Source organism: Triturus cristatus, chromosome 3_1, assembly GCF_964204655.1.
Source record: "Triturus cristatus chromosome 3_1, aTriCri1.1, whole genome shotgun sequence".
In the NCBI taxonomy this organism is placed as follows: domain Eukaryota; kingdom Metazoa; phylum Chordata; class Amphibia; order Caudata; family Salamandridae; genus Triturus; species Triturus cristatus.
The window spans coordinates 457436840-457451289 of record NC_140583.1 but is presented as its reverse complement, the minus strand read 5'-3'; the positions used below and the strand labels follow the sequence as shown (position 1 = coordinate 457451289).

Below are 14450 nucleotides of genomic sequence, written 5' to 3'. Positions count from 1 at the left end.
ACCCACAGAAGTGAGGTACCATTTTTATAAGGAGACTAGGTGTAGGTGTAGATGTATAGGTTTGCTAGGTTTCTCTAGGTGCCGGCAGAGCTAGGGCTCAAAATCTACAAGCTAAGCACCTTGCTAAAAAAAGGGTCAGTTTTCACTGTAAAAATGTGGTGTGTCCACGTTGTGTTTTAGGCCGTGTCCTGTCAAGTGAGGTACCATTTTTATCGGGAGACTTTGGGGAATGCTGGGTGGGTGGTAGTTTGTGAATCTGCGCAGATTCCAGAACTTTCCATCACAGAAATGTGAGGAAAATGTGTTTTTATTTTTTACAAAGTTTGAGGTTTGCAAGGAATTCTGGGTAACAGAACCTAGTGAGAGCCACACATCCTGGATTCCCCTGGGTGTCTAGGTTTCAAAACATTATAGGTTTGCTAGGTTTCCTTGGGTGCCGGCTGCGCTAGGATTCAAAATCCACAGGTAGGCACATTCCGAAAAAAAAGTCAGTGCCTAGTGGGCTATTTTCTAGGCGGGGGGGGAGGGCATTGGGATGCCCATTCTGGCCAGCCCCCACCCTTGAATTTTTAAAACAATGTATCCCTGGTGTCTAGTGGGCTTTCTGCCCCCGAGGGGGCAGATAAGAGGATATTGCCCCCATCTGCCTTTCAGGGGGGGCAGAAAGACTGTGGCAATTGATTTTTTGGGGTAGGGCATTTGTATGACCATTCAGGGTGTCCCCCAACCCCTACGTATAAAAACATAATAATAATCCCTGGTGCCTAGTGGGCTTTCTGCAACCCCCGGGGAGGGGGGGGGGGACAGAAGGACTGGGGCAAAATTAAATAGGGGAGCAAAGGCCCTTGCCCAAGGGGCCGCTCCCCCCTCCCTGGTGGTTAGTGGGTGGGTGGGTCCTTGCTTGGGGATCGCCCTCCTGAGGCAATACCCAAGCTGGGATCCACTAGGGAATGGTACCATTAGAAAGGGGAGATTCTCCCCTTTCGAATGATACCTTTCCCATGTGTTTAGGTGCTCGTGGGGCTGAGATAACCCCACGATTACCGAAGCTGTGAAATTAATAGTAAGTGGCAGTTTAGTTTTCATAGTAATGATGACAGCGTGCCACGCGCGCGATCGTCATTACAAGAAAAACAAAAAAACATGCTTTGGGAGGTTGGGGAGGCTCTTCCCCACCTCTCAAGTCAAAAAAAAAGGGAAATCCCTCTGCTGTTTACAGCAGAAGGATTTTTTGCAAGTGTGCTTGTGACAGAATGGTTCCGTCCTGAGCACACTTGCACTTGTGCTCATGACAGAACCATTCCGTCATGAGCAAGGAAGGGGTCAATGGCTTTCAGGTATACCTCAGTTACATCTGTGGTGGAATACTGCTTTAAATATGCTGTTCGATTGTGGGGAGAGATCATGGAGAAGTCGTGGTGCCTTGTTTAGCCATCCTATCTTCTATTGCCAATGAATGATATTTGAAGCAGAGATACCATTTGTTTCTATTTTTGAGAATACCAATGAAAAATGTTTCTGGAAAAGGAGTGGGAATATGTTACTTACCCTGTACGTATCGGTTTGTGACATGTAGTGCTGTAGATTTACATACTGTGCATACTCCTGCCATCTAGTGCTGGGCTTGAATGTGTGCAAGTTGTTCTATTTCGAAGAATTATTTTTTAGTCACAAGGTAGTGTGACTCCACCTCTTGGTTGCAAAAACGCATGGTCATCGGCTCCACTGATGGATGTTTTTCCGCACAATGGGTAGGGATAACTGGAGCAGAGCAACATAGGAAAGAAAGATGTAGATATGATCATGCAAGGGAAGCAGAAGGTAATGGTAACTGCAAACAGCCAGAAGCGTCTAGGGAGGAGGGTGGGCGCATGTGAATCTATAGTACTTCATGTCACAAACAGATGCTTACAGAGTAAGTGATATTTTCCATTTGAGGCATTTCTGGCTGTATATACACAAAGACTGTAAAACAGCCTTCCCCTAAGCGGTGGCTAACCTGTGGATGTTGCAGAAGACTGAAAAAGGGTACGTTGTACAGCCTGACCAACATTTGCTTTTTGGCTGGCTAATAAGTCTACACAGTAGTGCTTTGTGAAAGTGTGTGTGGTGCAGACCAAGTAGATGCCTTATATATGCCAGATATTAAGATGTTCCCAAGGAAGGCCATAGAGGTCCCCTTTCTTTCTAGTGGAATTGGTCCTAGGAAGAACAGGCAAAACTGTTTGTGCTTTTGAGTAACAGATTTCGATGCATTTAACTATCCATCTGACTATGCCTAATTTTGATCAGGCCTTTCCTTTATGTGGTTCAGAAAAAGCAAAAGATTTCTGGGTTTTTCAAAACGGTTTTGTTCTTTCCATATAGTACATTAAGGCTTGTTTGATGTCTAAGGTATGAAGAGCCCTTTTTGCAATGGAGTTGGGTTGTGGAAATATGACTTGAAGTTCTATAGAATGGGTAAGGTGGAAAGAAGAGCTCACCGTAGGATGAAATTTAAGGTTGGTACGAAGGACCACCCTATCTCCATGAAGCTGAAAGAAAATTCTTCCAAGGTGAAAGCCTGGAGCTCACTAACATGCCTTAGTCATGTGATAGCTACTAGAAAAGGTACTTTCCAAGAAAGAAACTGTAAGGGACATGACTTGAGGGGCTCCAACGGGGGATCCATAAGTCTTGTGAGGACAATATTTAGATTCCACTCTGGGGCCGGTGGCACCCGGGGAAGAATTACTCTTTTGAGCCCCTCCATAAAAGCTTTGATGGCTGGAATCCTGAGGAAAGACACATGTTGCCTATTTTGGAGCTATGCAGCCACAGCTGCCGGGTGTAATCGAATGGAGGTGAAGGCTAGACCACACGTTTGGAGGCAAAAAACAATGTTCTAAACTGTGGATGCTGGGGGCTAATGTGGGTTGCATGGCAGTAGCAGACAACTCTTTTTCATTTGGCAGTGTAGCAAGCATAGGACGTTGGCCTGCAAGTTTCCTTAAGAATATTCATGCATTCAGGAGGTAGAGTGAGAGAACCAAATTTTAAGACCTCTTCAGCCAAATAGCAAGGTTGAGACTCTTTGGGTCGGGATATCGGACTACTCCATGGTTCTGCGTCAGAAGGTCCGGCCTGTTGAGGAGCCTCTCATGCGTAACCACAGAATGTTCGAAGAGAGTGGTGAACCAGGGTTGTCTGACCCAGGTGGGTCCCTAGGATGAGGGTGAGAGAGGTCTGCTGTAGCTTCCGAACCATGAATGCAGTGAGGGAGAGAGCTGGAAAAGCAAATGCAAAAATCCCTGGCATCTATAGTGCATTGCCCGTGGACTGTGGGTGTGGGTATCTGAAGGCGAAGTTTGGGCATCTTGCCTTTTCTGCTATGGTGAAGAGGTCCACTTCAGGAAACCTCCATCTCTGGAAGTAGCGAAAGAGGACTGCCAGATGGAGTTTCCACTCGCGGATTTGCTGTTGCATTCTGCTGAGAAGGTTGACAAAGTTGCCGTTCACTCCCAGGAGCTATTCCGCCAACAGGTGGATCCTGTGGTGAAGAGCCCAGCACCAGATGGACTGAGCTAACAGAAAAAGCTGAGGGGAGCAGGTGCCCCCCTGCTTCTGAATGTAATATATAGCTGTCATGTTGTCTGTCCATACAAGGAATACCTTGTCCACTATGTCAGGTAGCAGCTACATACTTAATTTGGAGATTCCGGTGAGTGGAACCCCACTGATCCTAGAGAGTCAAGTATTATAGGTGCGTCCCCCCACCCACTGAGGCATACATCCATTGTGATTGTGATCTGAGCAACTTGGTCCCCACAACACGTTGCAGGTAGCGATGAGTGTGGGGGCTGATCAACATGTGATCTTCCCAATGACCCTCCTTTTGAGACAACTGATGAGTTAGGCAGTCCTGCAGCCGACGCATATGCAATCATGCGTGGGGTACATTAGCAATGCAGGAGGTCATAATGCCTAGCAGGTGCATGACTGTCCGTACTGTGTTGACTTGGCTGAAAAAGAGGCAGCAACACTTGGAAACAATGGAATAGGCTTTACTGACCTCTGCATTGATTATGGCTCCCAGACAGGGTTGAGTTTGTAGGGGTTGGAGATGGGGCTTTACAGAACTGATGGAGAAGTCCAGTTTGTGCAGTAGGTATATTGTGGCTTGGGTGTGTGCATGGCACTGCAGTTGTGCTGCGCTCTTTATCAGCCAATTGTCCAGGCAGGGAAAACATGAATGCCCTGTCTTCACAGGTGCACTGCTACTACTGCAAGGTATTTTGTAAAAACTCATGGTGTGGTGGGGACCTCAAAGGGCAGCACTTTGAACTGGTAATGGTGACCACTTACCACAAACTGGAAGTAGCTGAGATGTGCCAGATGAATTGAAATGTGGAAGTAGGCGTCTTTGAAGTGGAGTGCCGCCATAAAGTCGCCTTGCTGTGGAAGTGTTCTTATAGGATGTAGTGGGTAGTGGTTTACGGTCCATTCTGTACCACAGGGATCTGTCCTTTTTAGGACGGAGGAAAAAGAGGGAATACTATCCTGAGCCCTGTAGGTGTTGTGGGACAGGATCTAAGGCCCCCTTGAGGAGGAGTGCTTGGACCTCTTCCTGAAGCAGAGGTTGGTGTTCTGGGGAGAGGACGTGTCTGTGGAGTGGTATGTTGGGTGGTGTGGAGTTGAGCTCTAGGCAGTAACAATGTTAGATTATGTCTGAAGCCCACTGGCCTGAGGTGATGTGTTGCCAGCGGGGAAGAACATCTGCAATCGTCCCTTTCCAGGTTTGTGTGATCTGGGGGAAGGAGTGGGAAGGCATTGCTTGGCTGGGGTGGCTCCTTCGGGGAAGCTATGTTTGCCTATTCCTTTGAAGCTATTTCCACAATAGGCAGCCCTGAAGTAGCCCCTTGTGGAAGTGGTTAAGCAGGCTCATGTTGGAAGATCACAGAGGCTTCGAGGGACGCAGCCTTGAAGCCTCTGCAATATGTGGAGCCGTGAAAGGATCCCCATAAGGGAGGTGTCTGCAAGGCGCCTATGGCTTATGCCGTTTCCATAGCTTTTTTGATTTTCTCCAGAATCTCATCAACCTGAGACCAAAGAGATGTTCTCCATCGAAGGGCAAGTTGGGGAGATGATGTTAAATGTACGGCTTGAAGTCACAGACACGGAGCCGTGCATGCCTGCTGAGGAGGAGACTGGAGTTAATCCCCCAAGCAGCAGTGTCAGCAGCATCCAGGGCACACCTGATGGTTGTGAAGAAACTGGCAATGCATCAGTGATTGGCAGACTGTTGGCAGAATGTGATGCAACTCGTTTGTCGTCATGTCCATCCTTTCACTTTCTTTGTCCGGTGGAGGAGCATCGCCGGTACCCTGAGCAATCGCCCTCTTACGAGCGGTATGAACAACTAGGGAATCTGTTTGGAGATAGGGCCTAAAGGGGAGGCTTTGCATTTTTTGTAAACCTATGGTGTAATAAATCGGCTCCTTGCAAATATCAGGGGCTGGCTTGAGCATCCCCTACAGCATAGGCAGATATTGCAAGGAGTGATGACCCGAAGAAAGAGTCTCAAAGAGGAAACCCTCCTTGACAGGCTCCTTATGCATGTCCACGTTGTGGTAAGCAGCAGACCAACCTAGAACCTCATGGTAAGAGGAGTAACACGTGGCTGGGAAGGTCGAGCAGGGTAGAGGCCGGGATCAGTATCAGCAGGCAGATCTACATCATATGAGTCCCAAGGGTCTCCCTGTGGGGGTATGTCAAAAGTGCCCTCCTACCCCCAGAGCAAAGTGTGGAGGTATGAGTGGAGTGTAAAAGATTGGAGGCAGTCCGGTGTCGGGAACAGGACTGTTGGCTTTATCCTTCTTCTTTCGCTGCTTTGGATGAGGAGGGGGCTCCAGAGCTTCTTCAAAGCTGAGCTATCTCTTAGGATGTCAAAGATCCGGCGTCGGAGACTCAGTTAGCATGCGGCCATTTGGGGGTGGATGACAATTTGTTTTGGTTGGGCTTCGAGCTGCTCCTGCAACTTCTAGAGGACTAGTTCAATTGGTTGTGGGCTGGTCTTCAAGTCAGAAACGAGTTTTCAATGCCGACTTATGCTTCAAGGCCGACAATTTCAGATCCAACAGTCAGGTCGGTGCTGAACCCGGAGCGGGTGGCGTCGAGGGTGTCAGTTTCAGGATTTTCTCCAGCACGAGGACAAAGCTGGGAGTGGTGTTCAAAGGCTTTATACCCCTTGTAGCGGAGAAGCTCTGAGTGATGTCAAGGGGGAGTGGGAGTTCTACTCACAACCTGTTATGCCAGTTAGAGGTCTTCAATCTCGAGGTCAGAACTGGAACTCTCTTTGGGCAAGAAAGCCTCCTTATCAGCAGCCAATGGCTCGGGATGATTTTCCCCTTTGAGGCCCTCAGTGCCGGAGAGGTCTGGACTGTCTTCTCCGCTCCTGCGCAACATCTTGGATCAGCAGATCTGGAGTTTTCAAAGGGTCTTCTTCAACCGAAAGGACCAACATTTGTCACAAGAAACCTTGTTGTGCTCGGGTGAGAGGCAGAGATTACAGGCCTGGTGGTTAGCGGCTCAGGGATACGTCGCACAACACCAAGGGCAGGATCAAAAGGGTGTTTGTTCTATTATAAGCAAGGCATGGTGACAGTGGACAAAACGGAAAGAGAGGTTCCGACGTGCGAGTACCTACCGGGGGCCAGCGTCGACCTGATATGAGAGAAAAGGGTAAAAAACGACCAATCCCAACACTAGATGGCAGGAGTATGCTCAGCATGTGTATCTAGAGTCACACTTGCCTCAAACAGAGGTTTTCTATTGAGACCCATATTTTCATACAGATTATTATGTTGTCATCATGGGTGTGATAAAAGAGGTCATTGAACCTAAGGAGAGTCTTCCTGTTAAGCCTAAAGATGTTAAAGAGAATAGCCAATCGAGGCTTCTGAGGAAGAGAATGGTGGGGTAAAGTAAGATTCAAATGTGAGATATTGTCAAAGGTTGTGGTCAAAATAGTGTTGGCAGGCAAAAGGCTGCAGGACTGTATGTCGCTGGAATGCACTTATAACGAGATTTGTCGGAATTGTCTGGGCCTTTCCAATTGTTATAATAAAAAGGTATAAAAAAAAAAAAGAGAGAATAGCCAATGAATGGGAGTCTTGGGGAACTCCACCATTTGCGATTATTGGTTTAGAACGAATGTCAAGTTTCCCTTGATGAGTGACGTGCATTGGAAGGATGAAAACCATTCAAAAGTAATGACATGTTGCATCTCTCCGTGATGGTATCAGGTGGGACAAGGAGCATATAGAGTCCGTGGAGTGGGTGAACCCATCATATTCTACATGAGTCAGAAGCCAGCCTTGCCATGTTCCAGAAAGCCTGTACTCGAGGATTTGTTGTAACTTAACTACACAGCTTCTACAGCATATTTACATCGTAGGTAGGCTAGGAATGTGTTAGTACTGTCGCAGGGTTAAGAAAAGGCTTTCACTGTTAGAAGGTAAGGGTGGCTTGCGTGCAGGCGCTGAAGCTGAAGCCCGAAGTCTGCAATGACAGAACAGATAGTTATTTCTGTTAGCGCAGGTGCTTGGATGGCTGTACATTTCTGGTGAGAGTTCATCAGATGTCTAATGATGTCTGTTTAGTGCAAAGGCATGGACTGCAGAATAAAGTTTCTTGTGAGAGTGAATCAGATGACATCATCAGAGGACGAGACATGCCTGGCGGAGGACCAGGGGGATTGAATGCTGGTGAAAGATGAGGCAGGATATCAGTGGAGTGGTGGTGGGTAGATTTTAGGTGATGGTTTAGTGAGTATCACAAGTGTCTTACGCAGTTGGCTGTGACTGAAGTATGTGTGGGATGAAGGCGGTTTGCAGGTTTAAAAGAACTTTAGTGTCCTATAATGTATTTAGTAGTGCACGTATATTTAACTGACTAACCTTTTATGTGAGGCAGACTCCAGTTCAAATATGTTGAAGTCCCATTGTTCTTCGTTTTCCATTGCTTGTGCTATCTTCGGTGGGATATCAGTAAGAGACAAAGCAGAAATAAAATGGCTCGGAATAGTATGGACATCTGTTGAAAAATATTCATACAAACGTTTCAATACCTCTCAATAGTGAACATATAAAGTAACAGTTTTGCTTGTAAAAATTAACTTACGTTTAGACGAAAATATGTATTCATTCCCTGATAATCTTCGTAAACCATCCTGTGGAAAACATGTGCAATAAAATAAATCAAACTACTGCATTTAACCTTCCGTGGGTTTATTAGGACAACGAAAAACAATTAATGCGAATAAATGAGATCATTTTTTCAGCATTAACTCTGCAATATATTGTAGCCATTCTGTAAAATAAAAGCAGAGTTCGAACGTGTTGTTTGCACACACTACCGTAATTTGTATCAAATCATGAAACCCTAACATTTATTCATAAAGTGTATTCGGTATATAAAAACAAGCTCGGCAAACCTGGTGCTCTTTTTCTCCGTTTTAAAACTGGCTGGAAACCCTGCTGTACGCAGACCTGTGTGGAAACTACTGTAAAGCAATTTGAACCTGTAAACATTTTAAAGGGCCCAACTGGACATATGTATGTGATGTGCCAAACATGACAAAGTGTAATTGCCTCGTATGTTATACACATTGGTTTATGCAGACATAGTGGTTCACATTGTAACTTTATTGGTTTATCCACGAAACATTTCAGATGTATCTTTGTGCAAACTACACTAAGTCACACGAGTTATAATTGTTTGCCTCGACTATACAAGTTTATATCCCATAACATTGTTTTGGAGAATCAATTTGTTGATAAATTCATTGCAAGCACATCGATTCAAGTAAGAAAGCACGTGGTATACAATGGGCATAATGTAAGCACAACATATCGTCGTGACTTCCAATATACTGTTTCTAACAGCAGCATGCTGCTGCGTTTGTTTAGATAATTGGTGGATTGACAGTAAATATTGTTTGTGTGTAACACTGTGTATGTTGTACTGGTTCCCATTCATAACCTTCTGGTTTACATGTGCAAGATACTGATATGCATGCATATTGCACTAGTGGATGTACATAATTGCATGTTATAGAGATATATATATTATGGGATCACTTCTGAAATTTACTGGTTTGCAGACTAAACATATTGTTAAAAATATACAACCTGGGGGAGGAGCCTAGCGCGCAACCAAGATGGCCGCGTAGGTGCGAGGCTCCCGAGGACCTCCGCGACCTCCTATGACTATCCTGAACATATCCTGTCCTAGATGAGGGGACTGTGTTGGTGAGCCCGTGCTGAGGTGGCGCCCGTTTTCCGCTTCCAAATCGGACCTCGGACACCGACTTTAGCACCGATTGAGGTTTGCGGCCTTCTCCTAGCCGAACCCCGGATTTGCGTTGTGGGGCGATCCAGTGACGAAGTGAATAACAGCGGCGGACAGGGCTTGGTGGCTCGCGTAACCCGCACTTTCGCTTTCGCACCCTCCTTGCTGTATAAGCGAGGTTGGGTCGCGGGGCTTCGTGTGTTGGTGTGGCCTCGCTGGGGGGCCCTGCCTGCCCGCCGGCTGTGATCCGCCCCGCAGATCTGGGGTAGCACCCCCCCGGAGCCCGTGAACCGACTTGCCCGCCCTTCACGACGTGGCTGGTGCGATTGGGAGACTGGGACCATGGCCACGAAACAAGATGGCGATCGGGCAAAGGTGAAATCGACCCGACGTGGCGCAGCCCACCAGTCCAACAGCATGGATCGCTATACCCTCCAGAAGGGATCTCCTGAGGTGCCACGCAGGTCCCCTGAGAGCCCTACTGATGCCCCCGATCTGCCCACGGATCTGACTCTGCGGGATGTCATGGGCGCCATCGCCGAGATGAAGGCCTCTGTGGGCCAGCGTTTTGACACACTGGCGCAGAAGATCGACTCGGTCCTCGTAGATGTTGGCCTGATAAGGGCCGATCTCTCCAAGACCAACGACCGAGTCGATTCTTTGGCCCACACCGCATCGGGCCTTACGACAGACGTGGCGGCCCTGCAAACGGAGGTGCGCCGGCTTGCTCGGGCGAGTGCGCTGATGGATCGTCGCCTGGAGGACTCCGAGAATCGGGCCCGGAGGAACAATATCCGTATCATCGGGGTGCCTGAGGGACGTGAGGAAGCGGCGGCGGACCTTTTTGTGGAAGACCTGATTGTTACCCACCTCCAGCCACGGGGGCTGAGTAAACTCTTTGCAGTGGAGAGGGCCCACAGGGTTCCCGGGGGAAGGCCTAAGGTCGGAGCCGCTCCGAGACCTCTCATCGCCCGGATTTTTAATTTTCGGGACAGAGACGCTATCCTCCAATCCTCCAGACTACAGGGACCGATTAGACTTGACTATATGGACATTAATTTCTATCCTGATTTCACCCCTGCGGTCCAGAAGCAGAGACTGAGCTTCCTTGGTGTCAAGCGCCGTCTTCGGGACCTAAATCTCAAATACGCCATGCTTTTCCCAGCTAAGCTGCGAGTGGAGGTGGAAGGTCGCACGCACTTTTTTGATCGTCCCGAAGCGGCCGGGGACTGGCTGGATACTCTGTCCGGAGAACGGGATCGGGGTGGCGGGGGTGGAGCGGCCGGGGGAGAGGGCTCGCCGGATCAAGAATGAGGGACTAATATTATGCCTCGCTCGGGACAAAAATGATGCCACTTTTGACTGTACGTCGGATTGCTTAAGTTCCCCTTCTACGTAGGTTGTGTGGGGTCTCTTGGGGGTTCTCCCTCCTCCTCTGGGGGTTTAGTTAGTTTAACTATCTATGGGGCGACAGGCACACTGCACGTTGGGGGGGGCTGTCTGGGCTCATGCAGGGGTGCAGGGAGGGGGGAGTTTTGTTGGGGTGGGTGGGCAGGGATGGGGTGTTGTTCGTTATTATCACAAGGCAATCCTTTTTTTGTGTTGGTTCTACTGTGCTCTCGGGGGGACGAATGATGGTTTCTGTGTATGATGGGGGGTAGGGAATTGACTTTGTTGTCTAGGAACGTCAATGGACTGGGGGACAGGATCAAACGAGGTGTGGTCCTACAGTATCTGAAGCGACTTTCGCCTGATGTGGTCTTCCTGCAGGAGACGCACCTTATTGGCAATTCCTTCTGCGCCATGAATCGGCGTGGCTACCGCCTCGTGGCCCATTCGGGCTTCACGTCAGGCTCGAGGGGTGTGGGTATCATGGTAAAGAACTCGCTCCCGTTAGAAATTGATGAGGTGCTCCACGATGACAGGGGACGTTACACTGTCTTGGTGGGGAGAATGGAGGGCAAAGTGGTTGTCTTTGTGTCAGTGTACGTCCCACCGGGGTTGCAGTCGACCACCTTTGCAGATCTGGGGCGCCTCCTCCTTGGCCTTCCGGGGGGGCTTCTGGTGGTGGGGGGGGATTTCAACGCGGTGGTTTCTGGGACTGTGGATCGTCACCCCCCGAGGGACCTCCCCCGGGCACAGGCGTGGCTGTCCGGCCTTTTGGATACACTGGGATTGGTGGACTGCTGGCGCTTAAAACATCCCACGCAGTTGCAATACACTTTCCACTCGGGGGCCCATGGTAGTCTCTCACGGCTTGATTATGTCCTTGTCCCGGCGGCCCATGTCGGGAGGGTGGGAGAGGTGCGCCATTTGGCACGGGGTATCTCGGACCACTCCCCGCTATTGTTGCATTTTGATGTCTTTCCGAGGGCTGAGAGCAGGGTGGTCCCAATCAATTCCTGGTACCTGCGCGACCCCGCCATTCGCGCTGACTTGATTAAATCCCTCCAGCGCTATTTTGAGGAGAATGTGGGGTCAGTGCCTTCAGCTATCTCCCTGTGGGAGGCCTTCAAAACAGTACTTAGAGGGGAGGCCCTATCCCTTATTTCCCACGCCCGGAGGCGCGAGCGGGAGGAGGTGACCCGGGTGGAGGCTGAAATAGCGGAGCTGGAGGGTAATCTAGAAGATGGGGTGACGGACGCTGCACTACATGTCCTCCAGCTCAAGCAGGCGGCTTTATAGGGCCCTCGTTACGGAGGCGGCCAGGGGCCTTAGTAGAGAGCAACAGGGGCGACTGTATGATGTGGGTGATAAGGCTGGTAAACTGATAGCGTGGTTGGATAAAAAGGAAAGAGCGAATCGTGTGGTCCCGCTGATTGAGAAAACGAATGGTGTGTGTGTAACTGAGCCAGAAGACATTGTCTCCTGTTTCGCGGAGTATTTCCGCGAGGTGTATTCCTCGGTCTCTTCTTGCTCGGAAGAGGATTCCCGTGCCCTGCTCAGGGATATCGCGCTGCCTTCCCTGTCCGGGGAGGACAGGGTGTCGCTGGACGCCGCTCCCACCTCCGACGAAATCGCCCTCGCCATACGCTCGGTCGCTTCTGGCAAGGCCATGGGCCCGAACGGTATCCCTATCGAGCTGTATAAGCTGCGACCGGATACATTGGCGCCTCACCTCCGCGCAATGTTTCTCGCGGCCCACTCGTTGGGCTCCCTCCCGCCTGACCAGCGTCTGGCTACAATCGTGGTGATCCATAAGGAGGGGAGACCTCGGGATCGGGTTACGTCTTATCGGCCTATCTCACTACTGAATGCGGAGCCCAAAATTCTCGCTAAGGTACTCGCCAATCGGCTGGTCGGTGTGGTGGGAGATCTGGTTCATCAGGACCAGTCTGGCTTTATTCCCCATCGCAATACAGCCCTTAATCTGCGGCGTTTGCATGGGGTGCTTGCGCGCGTCCCATTTATACGGGAACCGGCCATTTTGGCGTCCTTAGACGCCACCATGGCGTTTGACACGCTTGAGTGGCCATACATCTGGGCGATGCTCGCGAAGTTCGGATTTGGCCCAGGATTCATCAGTTGGGTCAAATTGTTGTATGCGGGCCCAATGGCGCAGGTGGTCGTGAACGGAAGAGTATCGGCCCCGTTTGAGCTGGGCCGGGGCACGCGACAGGGCTGTCCCTTGTCGCCGCTTCTTTTTGCGCTTGCCTTGGAGCCCCTGGCGGAGTGGCTGCGGTGGGAGCCTTCCATCCGTGGTCTCCGTTGGACCCCCGAGTATGAGGACTGCGTATCCCTATACGCTGATGACATCCTTCTGTACCTAGCCTCCCCACGTAAATCACTTATAGTGCTAGTTGATGTTTTACACTCGTTTGGTCGTAACTCCGGTCTCGTCATCAACTGGGCTAAATCGTGTGTGTATGTTCTCTCTGGGGAGGCTCCTATTCTCCCGCGGGGCTGTCCGATCCAGATCGCCCCGCAGGGATTTCGGTACTTGGGTGTCTTCATTACTCTGGACCCGGAGGCCCGGTATGAGCGGAATCTGCTTCCCCCCCTCCAGCGTCTGCGGGTAGATGTCGCACGCTGGCGGCGCCTGCCGCTTTCGCCGCTCGGCCGAGCGGCATTGTTCAAGATGATGTCTCTGCCGCGTTTTCTGTATGCTTTGCAGAACACTATGGACTTGGTCCCGGCGCGCTACTTCCGTGAGGTGGAGAGTCTGCAACGCCGCCTGTTCTGGGACGGGAGGCCGCGCATTGCTCTGGCTAAGCTGACGCTCCCATGGTTTGACGGGGGGATTGCCCTCCCGGATATCAAACGGTACTATTGGGCCTCCCAGCTCGCCGCCATTAACCATGGCCTCTTCGGGCCCGCCTTAAACCCGGCATTTGAAATGGACAAGATGCTCCTGCCAGGTGGCGACTACAATCGAGCGCTCTACTCTAGCGCGCCCGACGCTCGTCTGACGGGCCCCACGCGTGTCATGGTGCAAGTCTGGCACGCGGCCAATGCAGCTATGGGGTGGAAGGACCGTTTGACCCGGGCATCACCACTATACGCGTCTGAGCGGTTAGGTTCCCTGTGGACCTCTAAGGGCTTCGAGAAGTGGGACATAATAGGTATCAGTAAAGTTGGGGATCTGTGGTCGAGGGGAGGATTTAAAACGTTCGATATGCTACAGACGGAGTTTCAGTTGCAGGGCAGTGAATACTTTCGGTATTTGCAGGTCCGTCATGCGCTGGGCTCCGTCTTCTCGGACGCTGCCTCCATCCCGGAATATTCCCCCCTGGAGGATCGAATGCTGGATGGGCACGTCCCGGACAGCACGATCTCACTTATATACAAAAAGCTCATAAACGACCGCTCGGGCCTGTTGACTGCCCTTCGTGCGGCTTGGGTTGCCGACGGGCTGGAGTTGGACGACGAGGACTGGACCTCCGCGGTGGCCTCCCCGAAGGAGGTGGCCATACCGGCTCGCCTCCGCTTCGTCCAGCTCAAGATACTCCACCGGGTCTACATGACGGGGCCAAATCTTCAGCGTATGGGCTATGCTGGAGATGGGTTGTGTAAGCGTGGGTGTGGTGCTTTGGGGACCTTTATGCATATTTTGTGGGAGTGCCCGGAAGTAGAGGGGTTCTGGCGTGGTGTACATGAGGTGCTGCGACTGGTTACACATG

At 50.4% G+C, this 14450-nt stretch overlaps 1 protein-coding gene across 6 annotated transcripts in view; it reads right to left on the bottom strand.

Annotated features, from left to right (window-relative positions):
* The window catches only part of PDE8A (phosphodiesterase 8A), a 2267087-nt gene that overhangs the window by 316800 nt on the left and 1935837 nt on the right, over nucleotides 1-14450 (bottom strand). For all 6 annotated transcript variants that reach the window (XM_085644266.1, XM_085644269.1, XM_085644268.1 and 3 more), the window contains 2 exons: nucleotides 8161-8209; nucleotides 7938-8073 (listed from right to left, as the gene is read on the bottom strand). In XM_085644266.1, coding sequence (XP_085500392.1) covers nucleotides 7938-8073; nucleotides 8161-8209 — 185 coding nt within the window. The remainder of the gene's footprint in view (nucleotides 1-7937; nucleotides 8074-8160; nucleotides 8210-14450) is intronic.